The 21,925-nt window shown below is 35.1% G+C and overlaps 1 protein-coding gene across 1 annotated transcript; it reads right to left on the bottom strand.

Annotated features, from left to right (window-relative positions):
- Nucleotides 1-11,620: 11,620 nt before the first annotated feature.
- Nucleotides 11,621-17,996, bottom strand: LOC149193692 (uncharacterized). The gene is given in 10 exon segments (XM_089407399.1): nucleotides 11,621-11,788; nucleotides 11,891-11,956; nucleotides 12,749-12,994; nucleotides 13,117-13,204; nucleotides 13,390-13,427; nucleotides 14,665-14,832; nucleotides 14,955-15,028; nucleotides 15,206-15,269; nucleotides 17,670-17,694; nucleotides 17,779-17,996. Coding segments are annotated over 10 exon segments (1,155 nt in total).
- Between the last annotated feature and the right edge of the window lie 3,929 nt (nucleotides 17,997-21,925).

Genomic DNA, 21,925 nt, shown 5'->3' with positions numbered 1-21,925 from the left:
GGGGGAAGCTTTAATTTTGAATAAAGTACTGATAAAGCCAACCAAGGAAGTGGCTGAAACAACCCAGAGGAAAGCACTATTCCGAACAGTCTGTAAATCACATGGAAAGTGCTGTAAGGTAATTATCGACAGCGGGAGTACTGACAACTTGGTAGCCACGGAGATGGTGGAAAAGTTGGGGTTGAAGCGGCTGAAGCACCCCACACCTTACAAGGTGTCGTGGCTGCAGAAAGGCCACCAGTTGTTGGTCGATGAACAATGTGAGGTGGAGTTCCGCATTGGCAAGTACCAAGATACAGTGGTCTGTGATGTCATGCCAATGGACGTGTGTCACATACTGCTCGGAAGGCCATGGCAGTATGACAGGAAGGTGACACACGATGGCAAAACAAATTGTTATAAATTTACGAAGGATGGGGTCAAACATACACTTGTACCCATCAAGGAGGAAGATACAGCTGAATCCAGCGGGACAAAAGCATTATTACTTGGAGGAAAGCAGTATATAAAACAGATTGAAGAAAATGAGATTAATTTTGCAGTGGTAAGGAGGATGAAGCCAGTATTACTGAGCGTGGAAAGGTCAGAATTGCCCAAGGAGATCCAGGAGCTGTTAGAAGAATTCCAGGATATTGCGGCTGAGGAGTTACCTGATAAGTTACCTCCCAAGAGGAGCATCAGCCACCATATTGACTTTATACCCGGATCAAGTTTACCGAACAAGGCAGCGTACAGAATGAGCCCCAAGGACAACGAGGAGGTACGCAAACAAGTGTAGGAATTGTTAGACAAGGGACTGATCAGAGAGAGTTTAAGCCCCTGTGCGGTACCTACAGTCCTTGCACCCAAGAAGGGGGGAGAATGGCGAATGTGCACAGATTCGCGGGCCATAAACAAGATCACCATTCGATACAGGTTTCCCTTGCCTAGAATGGATGATATGATGGACTGTCTTAGTGGGGCAGCGTATTTTACTAAGATAGATCTGAAAAGTGGGTACCATCAGATCAGGGTTAGAGAGGGAGATGAGTGGAAGACAGCCTTCAAGACCAACGAAGGACTGTACGAATGGCTGGTCATGCCATTTGGATTGAGTAATGCTCCAAGCACTTTTATGAGATTAATGAATGAGATGTTAAAAGAGTTTATAGGAAAATTTGTAATAGTCTATCTGGATGATATTTTGATTTTCAGCAGGACGAAAAGAGAACACCTTCAGCATATCCGAAGGGTGTTCGAAAAGCTGCAGCAGAACAAACTGCTGGTAAATTTAAAAAAATGCACTTTCTTGCAGAAGGAGTTGATTTATTTGGGATTCGTGGTAGCAGAGAATGAGTTGAAGATGGACCCAGAGAAGATTGAAGCGATCATGAGTTGGCCGTCACCCAAAAGTTTATTCGAGGTACGTAGTTTTCACGGTTTAGCAAGTTTTTACCGGAAGTTTATCAGGAATTTTAGTGAAATCTGCGCACCCATGTTGGACACCATCAAGAAGGCCAGCCAACCTTTTTGCTGGACTAAGGCGGCAGAAAACAGTTTCCAACTCCTGAAGCGTAAGATAACAGAGAGGCCAATCTTGAGATTGCCCGATTTCAGCAAACCTTTTCAGGTTCGATGTGATGCCAGCGGGACAGCTATTGGCGCTGTACTCAGTCAAGAGGACAGACCAGTGGCATTCTTTAGTGAGAAGCTGAATGAGAGTCGGCAGAAGTATTCGTCATATGATAAGGAATTTTATGCAGTGGTTCAAGCCTTGAAACATTGGAGGCACTACTTACTGGGAAATGAGTTCGTTTTGTTCTCTGATAATTCTGCTTTGCAGTACATAACTCAGCAGCACAAACTGAACCATAAACATGCCAAGTGGGTGGAGTACCTACAAAGTTTCACCTTTGTGTTGAAACACATAAGTGGGCAAGCCAACAAAGTGGCGGACGCTTTGAGTAGAAGAGCCCTGCTCTTACAGGAAAGTGGCATACAGGTGATGGGATTTGAATACTTGAAAGATTTATACCAGATGGACGCGGATTTCAAGGAAGCTTTTGAAGCATGCCAGAATCCCGTATTGAGGAATACAAGCCCATGGCTAGATTACAATCTACAGGAAGGATTGTTGTTTCGAGGGGGACAGCTGTGTGTTCCAGATTGTTCGATGAGGGAAAATCTGGTGAGAGAGAAACACAGTGGCGGACTAGCGGGACATTTTGGCGTCAATAAGACAGTGGAGCAGCTCGCGCATTTTTATTACTGGCCAAGGATGAATCGAGACGTGCAGCGGTATATAACCAGGTGTAAAATCTGCCAACTAGCGAAGGGACACAGCCAGAACACGGGGCTGTATACACCCCTACCTGTTCCAAGCAGGCCGTGGGATTCAGTCAGCATTGATTTTGTCCTAGGATTGCCTAGAACACAGAGGGGGTATGATTCAGTGATGGTGGTGGTGGATAGGTTTTCAAAGATGGCTCATTTCATTCCTTGCCGGAAGACAAGCGACGCCACGAACGTGGCACATCTTTTTTTTACAGAAGTAGTTCGACTACATGGCTTACCAAAAACTATTGTTTTAGACAGGGATGTGAAATTTACAGGACATTTTTGGCGCACCCTGTGGAAAAAGCTGGGCACACAATTAAACTTCAGCTCTGCGTATCACCCGCATACTAATGGACAGACAGAGGTGGTAAACAGGAGTTTGGGCAACTTATTACGCAGCTTGACGGGGGAGAACTCACGATTGTGGGACCGAGCTCTTGCCCAGGCACAATTCGCTTATAACGATTCGCCAAATAGGAGCACCGGTCTTAGCCCATTTCAAATCTTGTATGGTATGCATCCGCGAGGAGTACATGAATTACGAGATTTGGGACAGCTAGAAAGAAGGAGTGTAGACGGGGAAGATTTTGCAGAAGCAATGAGTGAGCTGCATGAAAAGGTCAAGACGAGACTACAGGACAGCACGCAGAAATATAAGCAACATGCAGACACAAGGCGGCGAGAGGTAAACTTTGAAATTGGGGACGAAGTCCTTGCACATTTGCGCCGAGAGCGGTTTCCTAAGGGTACGTATAACAAACTGAAGTTCAAAAAAATCGGCCCATGCAAAATTCTGCGAAAATTCTCAGCGAATGCATATGAAATTCAGCTGCCACCTGATATAGGCATATCACCCATATTTAATGTGGCAGACCTGGTTCCATATCATGCCCAGGCAGAGGAAGAACGAGTGGTACAGCCACAACGGGACACCCAGTTCGAGGACAATCTTTGGAAGAAACAGTTACCATCGGTCAAGACCCATGAGATAGAAGGAATCATCAGCACGCAGGTGGCCAAAAAGACACGCAGAAAGGAATATCTGCGTTATCTCATTAAATGGAAGGACCGTCCAATGGAGGACAGTTCTTGGCTTGACGAGATGCAGATCCGAAAGGCAGGTTACTCGGTGGAAGAACTCATGGAACGGAGCCATGAGAACTCTCTTTTACCCCGGCAGCCTGATGCAGGAGCATCTGGTCGACAAGGCACAGACCGAGAAGAGGCAGACCAGGTTTCTGAAGAAGATTGGGAGAAGTGAATATTTCAACAGTTGGACAGCAAGACTGTCATAGTTTTTTTTTTATATTTTCATTTTGTTCTTTAAGGATTAAACTACAGCATTTAGTTTATTAGCTTAAGTGTCTTATTAACTTGTTTCTGTTGCAATTGTAATAACAGGTCCTAACTAAAATTGTTAAGGGCTTGTAGTTATAGGCTTTGAATTAAGATTATTAGAGAATTAGACAAAAAGACCATAAATCATTGTAAAGCATCAAACCTTTACGAGACAGAAGGAACAGACAAACTAACAATAGCCAAGTCACGTAACTGGAGTAACTGTCAAGTAAACTGTAATCTGGAACTAACTAACAGTTACCTAACTACTGAACCATTGTATAAGAAGACAGGAAAAATACATGTAAAAGGTTCTGGAGTGTGACATTGAAAAAAAGAGAAATAACAGAATACAAATTCTTTTCCTTCATATATTGTTCAGTGCATCCTAAATAAATTTACAGATTGTGATTTTATGTCCTCGAAGATATATCTTGCATATACGGTGAATTCTTTTCATTACATCTAATACAAATACAACCGTGACAGAGTTTCACACAGCATCCACGCACATTCATCTATTTTCATTTACTGTTTATATTCACACATTGCAAAGTAGTATTGTAACCAAGTATCATTACTCCGAGAGGTAAACGCACACATACATCAAGTTCTGTTCATGAAAATACACTGCAGGTCGACACAGTAACAGGGTATTCCAATTACAAGCGTCTCACGACCAGCCGAAGCCGAAGTCAAGTGAAGAACGAAAGGAGTCGGGCTATCAAGCAAGAAAACCACGGTCCTCAAACCACAGGTAAGCAACGACACTGAAACCCCAAAATTATTACATTCGCTGTGTATAAATCTTGCCGGTCATAAAATTGCCAACGGCCAAGCAAGCGAGAACTCATAAGACTACCTAGAATGACCGAGTGACGAGAGAGCCAAGGACCGGAGCATTAACCGAAAATTAGCACAGAAACCCTCTGAATCACAAAAGCGGGTTGAACCCTCACACAAACTTGACTCATTAACGTATACAGACAACCATAGCAAGCAAATACAGTGCAGACCAAAAGCCACAGAAAAGGGAGGAATAGAAACAGAGCTACCCGGAGGATAGGCGGTCGAATCCCCTGCAAGGCCACGGAACCAGTTACCTGCAACCACCGTGACATATATTGTTAGGGTCGCGGATGTAATTAAACTCATGCAACAGAAAATAGCTCAGTGAAAGATGAATAGAAAGAACAGAGGGAGGAAAGACCCGTATAGAGCCACGGTGTGGAACCTTACCAGTTGTAACCAGACCCATAAGTCGCAGAAGCTCAGTGACAACCTAACCACAGAGGAGCTGTGAAGGGTTAGGCGAAATTCGAGTTGAGGACAAGAGCATACAGCATGAAACGAAACCCTTACCTGAGCAGACGAAGTTGAATGATGGGTTGAAACCAGAGACGGAGTTGCAACCTTGAGCTTCCCACCGAGACGGAGCCGAACCTCTGAACAAAACCCATAGACAGAGCCGAATACCAGGGCAGAACCACAGAGAGCGGAACATTGTAGAGAGTAACAAAACCCATATACAGAGCCGAATACCAGAGCAGAGCCACAGAGAGCAAACATAACAGTGAAAATGACCAAATGAGCGCGAACTAGCCGGGGAAAAGGGCCAAGTGAGAATTAGGGTTTTTCCAAATCCCGAGACGGACAGGTGGAGCGTGGAGAGGCGGAGAAGTACAGGCGGGTGATTAAATATCACCTAATTCATAAAAGCACAATCAAACAAATATCCAATTACGAAATAATCACACAAGTCCACGTAAGGTTTGGGAGTGAGGGACACGTGGGCTGGGTCCCCATCATAAATAGTAATGAGAAACATATCATGGAGGGACTTATTAGAATTGGAATAATCTCAAATCCCTAGAAAATTGGGGGGCCTGAGCCACTTCACACAAATCTAATTTTTTAAATTTATTAAAAGTCAATGCAACCTAACAAATTATGTAATACACTATAGCCATTGATAAGCATTAAGACAAAGTATACTTTGACCATATTCTCTTGATAATCAATCTAGGTCTCAAATTAAAAAAAAAAAATCAACAAATAAAAAACCTTAAACAATAAATTAATGAGCCTATTCCAACTTATAAATATTAAACAATTTAAACTCAAATTTTTAAAAATCTTTGTCATAATTTTATTAAAATTAACAAGAAAAATCTTCCGCAAAAATTTTAAACTATACACTACCTAAATTAATGAACCCATTTTCATTACAATAAATTAATGAACATATTCTCATTCTAATACAATCGTGCTGTTTGAATTTAAAACAAAATTATTTCGCATAACGACACATGTTATCTTAAATTTTTGTTGGACTTTTTTTTTTTAATTTGTATTTTTGATAATAAGATTTAAAACCAAATATTAATCAATTCAATTAAATCTATTGATAAAAAATTAATAGTAATTTTAAAAGTTTAAAAAATATCTTTTAATTTTAAAAATTTAAGTTAAATTTTTAAATTTTTTCAAAAATTACATATTAATTAAAAAATTAAAAATAAGTTTGACATATTTATTTAGAAATATAATTTTCATAAATTTTGAAGTTTGATATATTTATTTAGAAATGAAACTTTCATAAATTTTAAGATTTGAGGAGTTCACTTTATTTTTTATAAATATTAAGATTTGATGTGTGTACTATTATGACATCTTTGACATATAGAAAAGAAATTTATGTTTGATTTTTAAAATAAATTTCTATTTTTATTTATAATACATTAAATTAATCATTTTATTTATATAATGCAATAAAAAATAAAAATAAAAATTTCAAAAATTTCAATAAAAAAATAAAAATATTCAATTTAATAAAATTTATAAAAACTTTTTAAAATTTTCAAAACTAATTAAAAATCAGTCTTAGCTTTTTATTTTAAGACTAATTATAATAAAATTGAATTTGAAAATCAAACTTAGCTTTTATCTTAAGACTAACTAGCATTTGCACCAGATGTTGCAAAGAAAACGTCGTAAGGCATAAATTGAAGAACACAAATACAACAAAAGAATACTTTGATAAAGAATAAAAATATATTGAACGCTCAAGTCAATGCCCCATTAACTGGAACCAGTTAGTAGACATATCTATCAACATTAGGATTATACACAATGATCAAGAAATTTCCCATATACAAACAACACCTTCCACAACAACCTTTTGTCACATCCACATTTTAAAAAATGCCTTGGAACGTGATTGGGATCTCTCATATTGTCTTTTTCATTATGCAAATAAATCTTCCATATTGTTATTTTCATCATGAATATTGTTAGTTCATTGTTGTAAAGTGTTAGTGTGTTAAATTCAATACTATAAGTTTGACAAGCGAAAAACATTCTTCAATTAGCATAATATGCATTTTTCTCTCATCGCGTATTTTTCAGTCATGCATTACAAAACTTCCATCAAAGAGCACAAGTAACAGATTAACATGTATTTTCCCTTCATTATTTTCATCATAGAGCCAAGAAATCTATGCCTTATCTATAAAGTAACAAAAACATTTTGAAATAAGTTTAATATTTCAAGCCAGCATTTAACCTATAAAGTAACAAAAAAAATTTGAAATAAATTTAATAGTTTAAGGAATTGACTAACCTAATTTAATAATTGAAAAATTCTCAAAGATGAATTATACTCCATGATAAGACAACCAATATTGGAGCCCATACTTTCACTGAAACCAAAAGAAACACAACCACTTGTTAGGAAGAAATTCAAGTAATAATAATAAAACAAAAATAATAAACATTAAAGTATAAAATGGTATTTCCAACACACAGGTATAAATATACATGCTCTATGTCCATTGTTATTGTTAGATTAAATGGGTGTGGAGAAAATTAGTAGAGAACCCAAAATTGTATTTCTAATTAGGAGAGGGGTGGAGAAATGTTTTAAATGTGGGTCGTTATCATTCTAATGAAACCCTTTGCAAAGGGGATGTTAAGATTCTGAGAGAGAAGCTAGGCTTGGCTCCTGTGAATCTGAACATCTCTTGAGGAACGATTATTTGTTATATTGGCTAATGATTCCTTTGACAGAGAGATATTTTTGTAATTTCTGTTTCCTTTCTTGTCAAGTCAAGTTGGGAGAGCATTGTAGTTAGGCTTATATATAGCTAGAATGAGTAGAGTGAATCTACTGAGAGGGTGCCTGAGGCTTTTGAGAAGCCATTGTAATCCCTTCACGACAGGGGTGTAACTTTTATATTGTGTGGATAAGAAAATATTAACTGTTGTTTCAAACTACGCGGTATAACTTTTATATTGTGTGGATAAGAAAATATTAACTGTTGTTTCAAACTATTGTGTGTTGTCCACTATATTCATGTTGCCTATATATGTGTAGTTTGTGATTTTTTTTATTACTCGAATGGAAGATAACACGAATCTGGCCTCTGTCGATGATATAGAATTTAGTAATCCTGTAGGTTCCACTACTACTATTGTCCTTGGTGACTCTGAAGGTGTCCTTGGTGACTCTGAAGGCATGAGTTCATCTCTTCAAAATTAGAGACTTCCTACTGCTATTGTTGGTGCTTTTTCTAAACATGATGAACACGAGCAAGGTAATGAGGAAGATGTTGACTGAAATTCTAAACACACCAGGCAAATTGTTGACTCTCCATCATTTAGACATGGTATTTGCAACAAGAGGGTCAGGTCTCCTAGTGATGATCTGTCAGTACTGGAGAGTTAGAAGGAGATATCCAAACAGTCTAGGGATTCAACACTAACACAAATAGAGAACGATCCAGAAAATACCATAAATTTCATCATGGATCTGCATTATTTTCTCGATATATTTTGGATGGAGATCATAAAAGAAGTCAGACAAATCTTGAGCCATTTATTAGAAATGGGCTTGGAGCAGTGGATATTCAATTTCTAAGAACACTAGATCTTGCCTTACCTGGAATTTCCTCTCCTCTTGGTAAAGAGAACATCATTTTTCTCTTACAGTGGATAGAGGATTTGACCCTAAACTGCCTTTAGACATTCCTTGAAGAGTTCAAAAGGAGCATAACTGAAGGAAAATGGCTAAAACACATCAGGGTACCAATCTCCTAGCCTGTCTTTTTTGTTCAATTCTAAATGGAAATCTATTGGTTTTCAGTTAAGAGACCTTCCCTTAATTGATATTTCATTCTACGGCAAACCCATTGATGATGTCATGCGGGCCCTCCAAAAGATGGGAGTGGTGGTTGAGTATGGGAAAGGATGTGGTGTTATCACCAGTTGAAAGGCTTAGCTGCTCGAACACTCTTCAAACTAAGACACCTTATAAAATTTCAAGAGAATGTACTGTATTATTGTAACAATAATATTTATTTTATTTAAAAAACCAAATTTCTATGTTTATCCCTAATTAAATAATGGATTGAGATATGGTAATGTATGCAAATGTCGAGCTAGCAATGAATTGTCAATTGTCTTTCATTCCATGTCCCTGATCGTCTTTGTGATAATTCAAATTCTCCAAAACAGACACAGATGTAATGAAAACAAAAAAGTGATATTGTAATTTTCTTTTATCAAAAACTGTTTATTGTAACAGTAATATTTATTTTACTTGAAAAACCAAATTGCTATGTTCAACCCTGATTAAAGATAATGTATGCAAATTTCAAGCAAGCAATGAATTAAAATTTGATGCAGAACTCTATGCTTTGATTAAACTTCTCATTTCAAATTCTCCAAAATAGACACGGATGTAATGAAAACAAAAAAGTGATATTTTAATTTTCTTTTATCAAAAACTGTTTATTGTAACAGTGATATTTATTTTACTTGAAAAACCAAATTGCTATGTTCAGCCCTAATTAAAGATAATGTATGCAAATGTCAAGCAAGCAATGAATTAAAATTTGATGCAGAACTCTATGCTTTGATTAAACTTCTCATTTCAAATTCTCCAAAACAGACACAGATGTAATGAAAACAAAAAAGTGATATTGTAATTTTCTTTTATCAAAAACTGTTTATTGTAACAGTAATATTTATTTTACTTGAAAAACCAAATTGCTATGTTCGGCCCTGATTAAAGATAATGTATGCAAATGTCAAGCAAGCAATGAATTAAAATTTGATGCAGAACTCTATGCCTTGATTAAACTTCTCATTTCTATGGCTTCTATTCGAAAATATGTGAATTGTCTTTCATTCCATGTCCCAGCTTTAAAATCCAGTTTCTAAATTTTCCTTGAAACAGTTTCCTTAAAAAATTAAAATAAAAATAACTTCAATATCATTGTTGTTATACAATAATCACCCTAGAGATGCAAAAATTTCTATTTGGATCTGTCTTCTTCCTATAGAGTATATTCTCCATAGGAAAGAACTCAAATTTCGTCTAATTTCCTTGGTAATTGGAAGCAATTTTTCTCAGTCAGAGGTAAACATTTTCGTGGTTGCACATTTTTCAATGAATTGAAGATGATATAAGAAATTTTCTGCTAGATATTTCGTAAAAGTCATATTCTTTTAATGATTTCGATGATGTTATTTATTAAGATAGTCCATACAGTTCTGTAAGAACCTTTTCTCAATTAAAATACACAAAATAAACAAATTTCGGAAAATATGACATACTGGCAGCGTATTTTCGCTTGAGAAGGGAATATTATTTAGTCATTTTGCCCATTCCTAAAATGAAAAACTCTATGCTTTGATTACACTTCTCATTTCAAATTCTCCAAAACAGACACAGATGTAATGAAAACAAAAAAGTGATATTGTAATTTTCTTTTATCAAAAACTGTTTATTGTAACAGTAATATTTATTTTACTTGAAAAACCAAATTGCTATGTTCAACCCTAATTAAAGATAATGTATGCAAATGTCAAGCAAGCAATGAATTAAGATTTGATGCAGAACTCTACGCTTTGATTAAACTTCTCATTTCAAATTCTCCAAAATAGACACAGATGTAATGAAAACAAAAAAGTGATATTGTAATTTTCTTTTATCAAAAACTATTTATTGTAACAGTAATATTTATTTTACTTGAAAAACCAAATTGCTATGTTTGGCCTTGATTAAAGATAATGTATGCAAATGTCAAGCAAGCAATGAATTAAAATTTGATGCAGAACTCTATGCTTTGATTAAACTTCTCATTTCTATGACTTCTATTCAAAAATATGTGAATTGTCTTTCATTCCATGTCCCAGCTTTAAAATCCAGTTTCTAAATTTTTTATGACTGGTCCTTGAAACAGTTTCCTTACAAAATTAAAATAAAAATAACTTCAATATCACTGTTGTTATACAATAATCGCCCTAGAGATGCAGAAATTTCTATTTGCATCTATCTTCTTCCTATAGAGTATATTCTCCATAGGAAAGAACTCAAATTTCGTCTAATTTCCTTGGTAATTGGAAGCAATTTTTCTTAGTTAGAGGTAAACATTTTCATGGTTGCACATTTTTCAATGAATTGAAGATGATATAAGAAATTTTCTGCTAGATATTTCATAAAATTCATATTCTTTTAATGATTTCGATGATGTTATTTATTAAGATAGTCCATACAGTTCTGTAAGAACCTTTTCTCAATTAAAATACACAAAATAAACAAATTTTAGAAAATATGACATACTGGCAGCGTATTTTCGCTTGAGAAGGGAATATTATTTAGTCATTTTTCCCATTCCTAAAATGAAGAACACGCATTCTGCCCTGTCAAATAAAAAACATTTTGCCAATTCATCCAATCGTCTTTGTGATAATTCAAATTCTCCAAGACAGACACAGACGTTAACGATGTAATGAAAACGAAAGAGTGATATTGTAATTTTTCTTTTATCAAAAACTGTTTAGCTAAAACTTAAATCTTAAACTTAAAGATTACAGATAATTGGAGTTTCCTCTAACAAGAGACAAACGCTCCAAAGGGATTAGTCGAGTCCACCATTCCCTTATTCAATGAGGGTATGGCTTATGCAATGACAACAGTTTCAATAGTTGCACTTGTTAGTCTTGAACACACAACATTTTTGGTGCTCTCTACATCTTTTTCTTCCCATATCTCAGGCAGGGCTTCTCTAATGTTGTGAATACTTTCAAGGGAAAAATATGATTCCTTTGTTCAGACTAATGTTCACACCTAATGATGACAATGAACACCAATATTAAATTAAGAAAAGATTGGACCAATTAAACGAGCTTACAAAAGCCTCATATCCCATTTAGAAAGATATAGTCTTACCAATATAGTTTGCAGGCCTACACGCTTTCCTGTGGCTATATTCCGGTGACTGTCATCAAATAAAATCTGCAGGGAAACATAATAGATTTAACAACAACTCCTGCAATAGACGCTTTTGAAATGACCTGCATACGGTAAAGAAAAATGGATGTTGTATGGTATGCCACAAGCCAGAAATGGCTGAAGTATGTGATGTCTAATTGCAGGTTGCCAGATTGTTTTGAGACTAGATTATGATTCAGTACAACAGTCCCTTTGTAGCTCCTCTCTACTAAAAAGGGGCTATAATTTGGGAACAGAACTATACTTGAGCATTATGTGGGATGTCATCAAACTAACAAGCATGCCTTATTTAAACATATCTGGCACACACCTTAAGATTTATGTTTTGGGATGAAATTATTGTTGAACACAATATTCTCTTTCTAGATCCTCTTTGTTGAAGGATTGTGTACAAAGACAAGTGGGTAATTGCGAAGTATATGTGACATGATCAGAGTAACATGCATCTCTTTCTTGTCAAAATACCACTGTAGCACAACTTTTCAAAAGACAATAAGGCATTCACCTTGGGGCAAGTTTTTACATTAAAATGAGAATTAACTCTCCAGATTTTAGCCAAGATGGCCATTTTTAGAAAACGTATAGATACCCCTGGGCCCTCACACTGGGCCAAAGCACAGATGCTAGCTATCCTTATTTGTGTACCAAGGGAGATTTGGTATAAAATTTCTATTTTACCTAGATGAGTCAATCTTAATGTAGACCTATATTGATTGCTAATGGATTATATAATTCATTTTCATGAAAAAAGGGATAGCTGAAAGAAAATGGCCATCAAAATATTTAGTCCCATACCGTTCTTTGTGGATCAACATTTGCAAGGTGAAGAGCCTGCTCCATGGCCTCTTTTGAGGGCTTACAAATTATGGGTGCCTTCCGGGTTGTAGAGTTATCAGTGGGCATATCCAAGTCATTATTGCTTTCAGTAATTTCTGAAGGAGGGTTAAGTGTCTCAAAGCATATTATGCCTTCAAAGTAATCGTCCAACCCTAGCTTGTTAAGGACCTTTGCAACATGAACTTTTTCATTGTTTGTAAATATCTGTTTTACACAACAAAGTTACAAAAGGTTGAGAAGTATGTTTATATATTTCCAAAAAAACCTAGGACTTCATCATGTGCTATCATCATATAAAGAATTTGAAGGGATCCATATGATCTTACAATTTTCCTTTGAGGCATGCTTAATAACAAGTTCTTCAGCACAGGGTCTGGTTTAAGATTCTCATATGGAATTCCTCCATGAAAAAAATTGTATAAGAAATATTTGATTCCAGCGAGTGAAGAAAGTTTTTTTTACCAAAAGCAATATATGGTATTCCAAACAACGTAAACAATGCAAGTCAAATCAATGGAATTTTCTTTGATCTTGTCGAAAGTTAAAACATTAGATAGTTGTAAATTCACCAACCAGAAGACATAATATTTCTTAGGTACCTGTGGTAATCGTCATAGTCGAAGTCATAGCCCATTGCCTGCGTAGATCAAAGACAATTGTCAATAATAAGCAATGAATTCATGAATGAAAGCAATTCAAATGCAATTGTTAGCCATAAGATTGAACATATTGATGGCTAGTAATTATTAAATAAAGAAAATTTCAATTTTTAACACAATAAATTTGTATTCATACATCATCCTCAATGGACCAAGAAGAGAGGCTGAAGTTCACACCTGATGATGACAGTGAACACCAATATTAAATTAAGAAAAGATTGGACCAATTAAACGAGCTTACAAAAGCCTCATATCCCATTCAGAAAGATATTGTCTTACCAATACAGTTTGCAGACCTACACACTTTCCTGTGGCTATATTCCGGTGACTGTCATCAAATAAAATCTATAGGGAAACACAACAGATTTAATAGCAACTCCCGCAATAGATGCTTTTGAAATGACCTGCATACGGTAAAGAAAAATGGATGTTGTATGGTATGCCACAAGCCAGAAATGACTGAAGTATGTGATGTCTAATTGTAGGTTGCCAGATTGTTTTGAGACTAGATTATGATTCGGTAAAACAGTCCCTTTGTAGCTCCTCTCTACTAAAAAGGGGCTATAATTTGGGAACAGAACTATAATTGAGCATTATGCGGGATGCGATCAAACTAACAAGCATGCCTTGTTTAAACATATCTGGCACACACCTTAAGCTTTATGTTTTGGGACGAAATTATTGTTGAACACAATATTCTCTTTCTAGATCCTCTTTGTTGAAGGATTGTGTACAAAGACAAGTGGGTAATTGCGAAGTATATGTGACATGATCAGAGTAACATGCATCTCTTTCTTGTCAAAATACCACTGTAGCACAAATTTTCAAAAGACAATAAGGCATTCACCCTGGGGCAAGTTCTTACATTAAAATGAGAATTAACTCTCCAGATTTTAGCCAAGATGCCCATTTTTATAAAATGTATAGATACCCCTGGGCCCTCACACTGGGCCAAAGCATAGATGCTAGCTATCCTTATTTGTGTACCAAGGGAGATTTTGTATAAAATTTCTATTTTACCTAGATGAGTCAATCTTAATGTAGACCTATATTGATTGCTAATGGATTATATAATTCATTTTCATGAAAAAAGGGATATCTGAAAGAAATTGGCCATCAAAATATTTAGTCCCATACCGTTATTTGTGGATCAACATTTGCAAGGTGAAGAGCCTACTCCATGGCCTCTTTTGAGGGCTTACAAATTATGAGTACCTTCCGGGTTGTAGAGTTATCAGTGGGCATATCCAAGTCATTATTGCTTTCAGTAATTTCTAAAGGAGGGTTAAGTGTCTCAAAGCATATTATGCCTTCAAAGTAATTGTCCAACCCTAGATTGTTAAGGACCTTTGCAACATGAACATTTTCGTTGTTTGTAAATATCTGTTTTACACAACAAAGTTACAAAAGGTTGAGAAGTATGTTTATATATTTCCAAAAAAACCTAGGACTTCATCATGTGCTATCATCATATAAAGAATTTGAAGGGATCCATATGATCTTACAATTTTCCTCCGAGGCATGCTTAATAACAAGTTCTTCAGCACAGGGTCTGGTTTAAGATTCTCATATGGAAATCCTCCATGAAAAAAATTGTATAAGAAATATTTGATTCCAGTGAGTGAAGAAAGATAGTGTTTTTTACCAAAAGCAATATATGGTATTCCAAACAACGTAAACAATGCAAGTCAAATCAATGGAATTTTCTTTGATCTTGTCAAAAGTTAAAACATTAGATAGTTGTAAATTCACCAACCAGAAGACATAATATTTCTTAGGTACCTGTGGTAATCGTCATAGTCGAAGTCATAGCCCATTGCCTGCATAGATCAAAGACAATTGTCAATAATAAGCAATGAATTCATGAATGAAAGCAATTCAAATGCAATTGTTAGCCATAAGATTGAACATATTGATGGCTAGTAATTATTAAATAAAGAAAATTTCAATTTTTAACACAATAAACTTGTATTCATACATCATCCTCAATGGACCAAGAAGAGAGATCCTTGAGGCTTAAACACCACAGACAAGAAACAGGGTTTCGGTCTCATAAATTTGCAAAGGGGCTTTTGGTAGAGCATCACTAGTGGATCAATTTCCTTGGTTGAATCATAAAAACCCATGGAGTGATTATGGACAGTATATCTCAGATGTTCTGTATTCATTTCAGGAAGAAGGGTCTGATTGAAATCAGAAAATAACTCTGCTCTTAAGCTACTTTCCAAACTATTGCAATTAGCAGGGTTACAGAATTTCTTCAGTAATCAGCTATAGAAGGCTCCCAATGCTAAAAATCAATCATTTTAACCTTAAAAGTTGAAATACAAAGTTGAATCACATGAAACAATAGAGATTAAATGCTTACCCTGAGTCCAGCCATGGTTGTCCCATAAGTCTCATAAAACTCTCTGCTAAAGTCTGGGACTCAGCTCTTTTAAACTCCCATTTTTTTATTCATATAATATGTTATACAACAACGAGGCCACACACATGATTCAAACCCCAAACGTTCCCTCAATGCCTAAGGATAAGTCTTAATTGCATCTACAACCCCAGTAGGGGTGGGATGATCCAACTCTTAGTGTGTGCAATAGTGCATTGAATCTAGACAACACATTTGGCGTATTGAATATGAACACTAAGCGCATGTCCATATGGGTCTGATCACCTTCAAGTTGAAAAGTTGGAGATGCATATAAACGACTATACAAACAAGAATTAATGCAACCGAAGACAATAACTAATCGTAGGGATGAAACCCTCAAAATCAAACCCTCAATAAATTAAAAACCCGGTCCATGAAAAATTAAACATCGTTGTCTTGGCAACTTGTTATAGGACGCCTTGAACATAATATTTAATGGCGAACCTGTCATGTATTTGGAATAGAGGACAGACCATATTAAGCAACAAAACCTCATCAAACCCCCTCGGCATTGTGGATGAAAAGGGAAGTTTAGGGTACCTGATTTAGGGTAAACGACAGTTAGAAAACAAGGTAGGAAAGGGAAATCTACTCTTCAACAGCATTATGGTGTCTGTACATGTTTTTCTATCGCCATATCTGCAACAAGCTAGCAATTTACCTACTAACAAGTAGACATGTTAAAGTTAGGGCATGTAGAAGTCAAGAATTACACTAAACTACCAATTCAAAGTATTACTTGGGTGTATAATCTTTGTGACAGTTGATGCGATGCTTCGGAGAGAGGCAAAAAAACTTGTGTAGAAAATATTAACCCGTAAGAAGGAATTATTGTAATCTGATGTAAATTAAAAGGGGCATATCAATGTATAGGGAAGGATTTATCTTCATACCTTGGCCCTGTATGTTGCAATGCATTCCAGTGCAAAACAAATACATATATAAATGTATTCCAGTGAAAACTTGAACGAGTAGTACCACAGAGGAATGTTAACCAAAAGAAAACATAGCTGAGCTTTGGAGCTACAGTGAAAGTGAAATTTATAGTGGATAGTCAAGAAAATTTTCACTTACAAAACAGAAAATGAGTTTCGTGCCTCCACCGCTTATCACTAATTACCCTGTAGTAAATAGTGGCTACAAGAAACTAAAGTAAAACAACAGAAACGAATCTAGGGTTTAATATATGCGACGGTAAAATCCCCAAAACACGTGGAGTTCAGAGCCATAGGGTGGAACGGTTGTCTAATAGCGCTGAGCCTGTTGACAACCATGCAAAGCTAGAGAGTGACCTGCGGGAAAATCAAACACAAATGTCATATTAAAACTTGTAATTATAATTAATCTATAGCATAACACAATAGCAAAGTTTACAAAAGAGGAATTAGTCAGCAAAGGAAATAAACGACAGCTGCCTCCAAGCCTGTGAAGTAGAGAAATCCTGGGAAGCTGCGGTCTCTAACCAATAGACCGCAAACAAAAAGAGATTACTAAGAAAACTTAGGGTGTACACCCATAACGAATCCAGCAAAGACAGAAAATAAAGGAACCATGGAAAGGAAGAAAATAAAAGAACCATGGAAAGTAAAACCTTGTTAACACAGAAATTATACCTGATAACTAATAATGGAGCAGAGAATCAGTTGCTAAGTGGATGTGGCTTAAAGGCAGTGGCAAATAACCTAGAATCCCAAGCAGAAGAGGTGGTTGTATCCGTGACAGCATTACTGTTGACAGATGGGGTTGAGAGCTAAACAGTCCCATGACAAACGTGGGGAAACCAAAAAAATACCTTCCAAATTGTAACTGAAGAATACCTGTATTTTTGACAGATAGGGTTGAGAGCTAAACACTATGGGAAACCACTGAAAAATACCTTACAAATTGTAACTGAAGAATACCTGTATCTCCTGTGAATCTGCGCATTCCAGTAGTCAGTCCCTTCTTCTGGTCTTTCTGGAGGTTCATATTCGCCGGGGAGCCTCTTATGCGCAAAATGTTCGTACCACAGAGACATTCGGTATCCGAATATCTCCCCTCGAGCTCCGCGACCCTGCTGGTTGATGTGCTCTGGCTGGTAACAGCCCTGGGCTATTTCTGTGTCTCTGGCTCCGTCCATGGATCGCTGGAGGATCAAATTTGCGCTGCTCAGGCGGTTAGGGAGTTGCAACTACCTCAACATAATCGAACGACTCAACATGGCTCAATCGTCTAACATATCATCTAATGGTGCAAAGTAATGACACGTAGGCAGAGAGCAAAGTTGATTTCAGAGGGAATGCCTTACGGCGTAATTATAATAAAATTGAATTTGAAGAAATATTATATGCATAACGGGAAACAACATTCAAACCACTGCATTTTTTTCCTCATTTCTTTCCCTAATAAAATAACAAATGAAAAATTTTAATTAAATTTAAAATTGGAGTTTTTCGGATGTAAATTACAGTCTCAAAAGTGAATCCAGCCGATAACTATAATTACAATTTAAAAAACAAAACCTTTGATTTTAGCCATTCTTCGTATATCATATTTTGATAAATACGGGGTGAAAAATTATAAAATATATTTTTTCAAATGTTGAAAGTAATAATAATGGGTTAAAAGCATTTTCTAAAAATATCTAACTTTTCACGTTTAAAATATTTTTTTATTTTTTTTTATTTTTTCAAAGATGTTTAATGTTTTTAAGTGAGATGGTTTAGTGCTAATATTGTATAGATTGGTCTTAATGTGATATATAATATATATATATATATATATAAAAAGAGATGTTGAATTAATTTTTTATATAAAAAATAAGGAGTTGAATTAATTATTACATATTATATTAAATATATATGGGAGATATTAAAATCTATTTATCTTATGTTAAATATGTGATATTTTTAATTATAAAATGTTTAGTTATTGTAATCTTTATCTAAGTTATTTGGTTAGGATGATAGTAATTGGTTCCTTATTTCAGGACTGATAAGATATTATCTTAACTGGATTGGCTACGAAAGATAATTAATCTAGCTTACTTTGTTGTATAAATATATGATATTTTGAGATGATTTAATATACAAGTATAGTTTGTGTATGATTAATTCTATTGTGGCATTAAATTTAGTCTAAATCATGTTTACCAAATTTAATCATATAGATGAATCAATTGGAAAATAGGATAGTATGTTCAATTCATTTGGATTTTTAATTGAATATTTGATATTCACAAGGTTTGATACCTTGGAATCCCATCTGCTTATTCATCAATTAATCATGATATGGTATTATACTAATAAATATCTAATTTTCATATTTATGCTCCTCCCTCTCTTCATAATATGCAAAATATTCATTCTTTACATATGTATTTGTGGAGCTTTATATACAAAAGTGAGGTATCATTGTTTTCTTTGATTGTAATGAAAGAAGATGTAAATCTTTATTTCTTAATATATATATATATATATATATATATATATATATATTATAATTTTAATGAAAGTGAAAATATGATAAAAAGAATTAAGACATAAATTTGATTTTCTATTACTCTGATATAGGAATGTCTCTATTTCTATTTCTATGTTTTCCTTTTCCAAAAACCAAATAAAATATGTATATGAAAACATTTAAAATTTTAAAAAATACAAAATTTAATATAAATAATTATAAAAGAATACTAGAAATATAAAATAATTTTATTAATAATAATAGCTAATTTTCCAAATTAAAATATTTTCAATCTATCTTTCTTCCCTAATCCAAATTCAAGTTCCAACATAGTAACTATGGAGATTAATCTATTATAGATGTAAATGATATTTGTAACTCCTCCATGAAAAAGCCCAAAAATATAAAACAATGTGTGATTAATCTATTATAAATCTAAATTATTTTAGAATAGATGTGTGAGTCGTTTGGTAAAGTTCATTTTTATTAAAAACACTACCCATTGCCATTGATACAAAATCAGGATAGTCGATGACTTTTCACACTCTGTCCAATTTCAGGAGTGTTCTCTTTTCTTCCACTAGTATAGATATGTGTATGCCAGTGCGAATTCCTCAATGTTCCAGCCCTGGATTTGTAAAATCTCACAGCAAGCATTTGTCGCTGCCCATCACATGATCGTCATAATTCTCTTGTAAAAGGAAGAGCTGTGTCTTAGGAAGATAATAGCTTATATTCCAAAGTTGGCCGAAAGTGAACCAAACTTGCACTAAGTTGTGCAGACTTATGTGGAGCGTACGTTGAAAACTTATAGAATATCAAGGATACAATCCTCAAGAATAGCATGGAATCTTTCCTCTTCATTGAGGTAATCGTAGAAGAGTTTGGTGCAATAGCCAACAGCTTTAACAGGTTGAACGTATGGTTGCAAAGAAGATCCTTGTTACAACAAGGACAGTGGAGCAACTTCGATGCTCAAATGTTTATGAACTAGGGTTTATAAATGACTTGCGAAGAATGAGAGAGGCAGATGTTCTTGTGGTGAGATTTGTTGCGTTCGATTTTTCCTTCTATCTTAGTTATCGTTGGGTTGGCAAGGCCATCTATGAGATTATAAATAAAAAGACCTGGATTTCATAAGCATATATCTCCTCCTTTTTGATGAGAGGCTTATATATAATTTGAAATAATTCTTACACTGGAGTGCAGGAAATTTTTGTTTGTTAGTGGTTAGAGTTTTTTGAGAGATTTTCTCAAAAGTTATTGGATCTCATGATCACTATTTATATGACTTGTAATTTGACTTTGTCGTAGAAGAATATGAATTGATTTGTGAGTAAATCTGTGAACAGTGTCTGTTCTTCCATTTTTCTTGTCCATTTTTCTTGTTGGTATGAGAGTCTGTATGGGCTTGAATCCCTGAAGGGAGAGCAGAGGGAAATGGAAGGGAGTTGAGGTTTTGTTTTCTATACATAGATTAAGGGTAGGACATATATTATTATGTGTGAGTTTTGGGTGTTATGTGTTTGTCAAACCAGCTCGATCGCCTCGTGAATGTATATGCGCAGAAAGGAAAAGGTGGTCATCGTTACTGGGTACACCCTGGCGTCTCCTCACTCTGCTCAGTCCCATGAATGTCATTCAGTATTTGTAAACGCCTGTTGCAATGGATATCATTCGGTAATGAAGAGGACTGTCTTTTTTCAAAGAATTCCACGACGAATCATCACTTATACGATGCCCAGTAATAATAATTAGAGGAATAAATATATGTTTGTGTATTTTTTGGTTTGTAAAATGAAGATGCATAACCAGTTATTTAATAGAGAAATATAGTTCAAATTAGTGGTTCTTAATGTTCTTAGGTGCTGAGAGAACGTATTGGTAATTTGATTGTGTGAATTTGTTATTCATTATGGATTTTGTTGTGTTTCGGGCTTTATGAGCATCAGTTAGAGGTTTTGTTATGAGATCCATGTGTGTAGAGAGGTCAATTACATAATTGACTGATGGATACAGTCTAGTATCGATTGTCTTTCGGGAAATCGAGAAGCATCAATTATACGAAGTTCATCAAAGATGTTTAGAGGCGATTATGTCTTAAATGAGTTGAATGGGAAGCTAGAATATTGTGGTGGTGAAAAGAGCATTGTCTGGGAGACATTAGAGCCGGGATAAGTGTCCAAGAAGACCACTCACACAATGTGACATGTGAATTGTAAATTTTTATTTTTGTATTAATCTTTGTAATGATGTAAATATAAGCATTAAAGGGGCCACTTGGAATAATGCTTACATTAGAATGTAGGCAGATTTTGTTTGTTAGTGGTTAGAGTTTATTGAGAGATTTTCTCAACAATATTCTCTTGTCTTAGAAATTGTTGGATCTCATGATCATTATTTATGTGGCTTGTAATTTGGCTTTGTGGTAGAAGAATACGAATTGATTTGTGAGAGAATCTGTGAAAATTGTTTGCTCTTCTATTTTTCTTGTATATACACATGGAAATATAGATGAATTGATTAATATGCTAAGGGATAACATATAGACTTGTTTTATATTAAAATATTTTTTAGTAAATAGATGGATTTTTTAAAGTGGAAATT

This window comes from Pinus tabuliformis, chromosome 2_2 (assembly GCF_031772625.1).
Source record: "Pinus tabuliformis cultivar Carrire ecotype Pingquan chromosome 2_2, CPIR1, whole genome shotgun sequence".
Taxonomy (NCBI): Eukaryota; Viridiplantae; Streptophyta; class Pinopsida; order Pinales; family Pinaceae; genus Pinus; species Pinus tabuliformis.
Note: the sequence above shows the minus strand (reverse complement) of the source record. Positions and strands in the feature narration are given on the sequence as shown.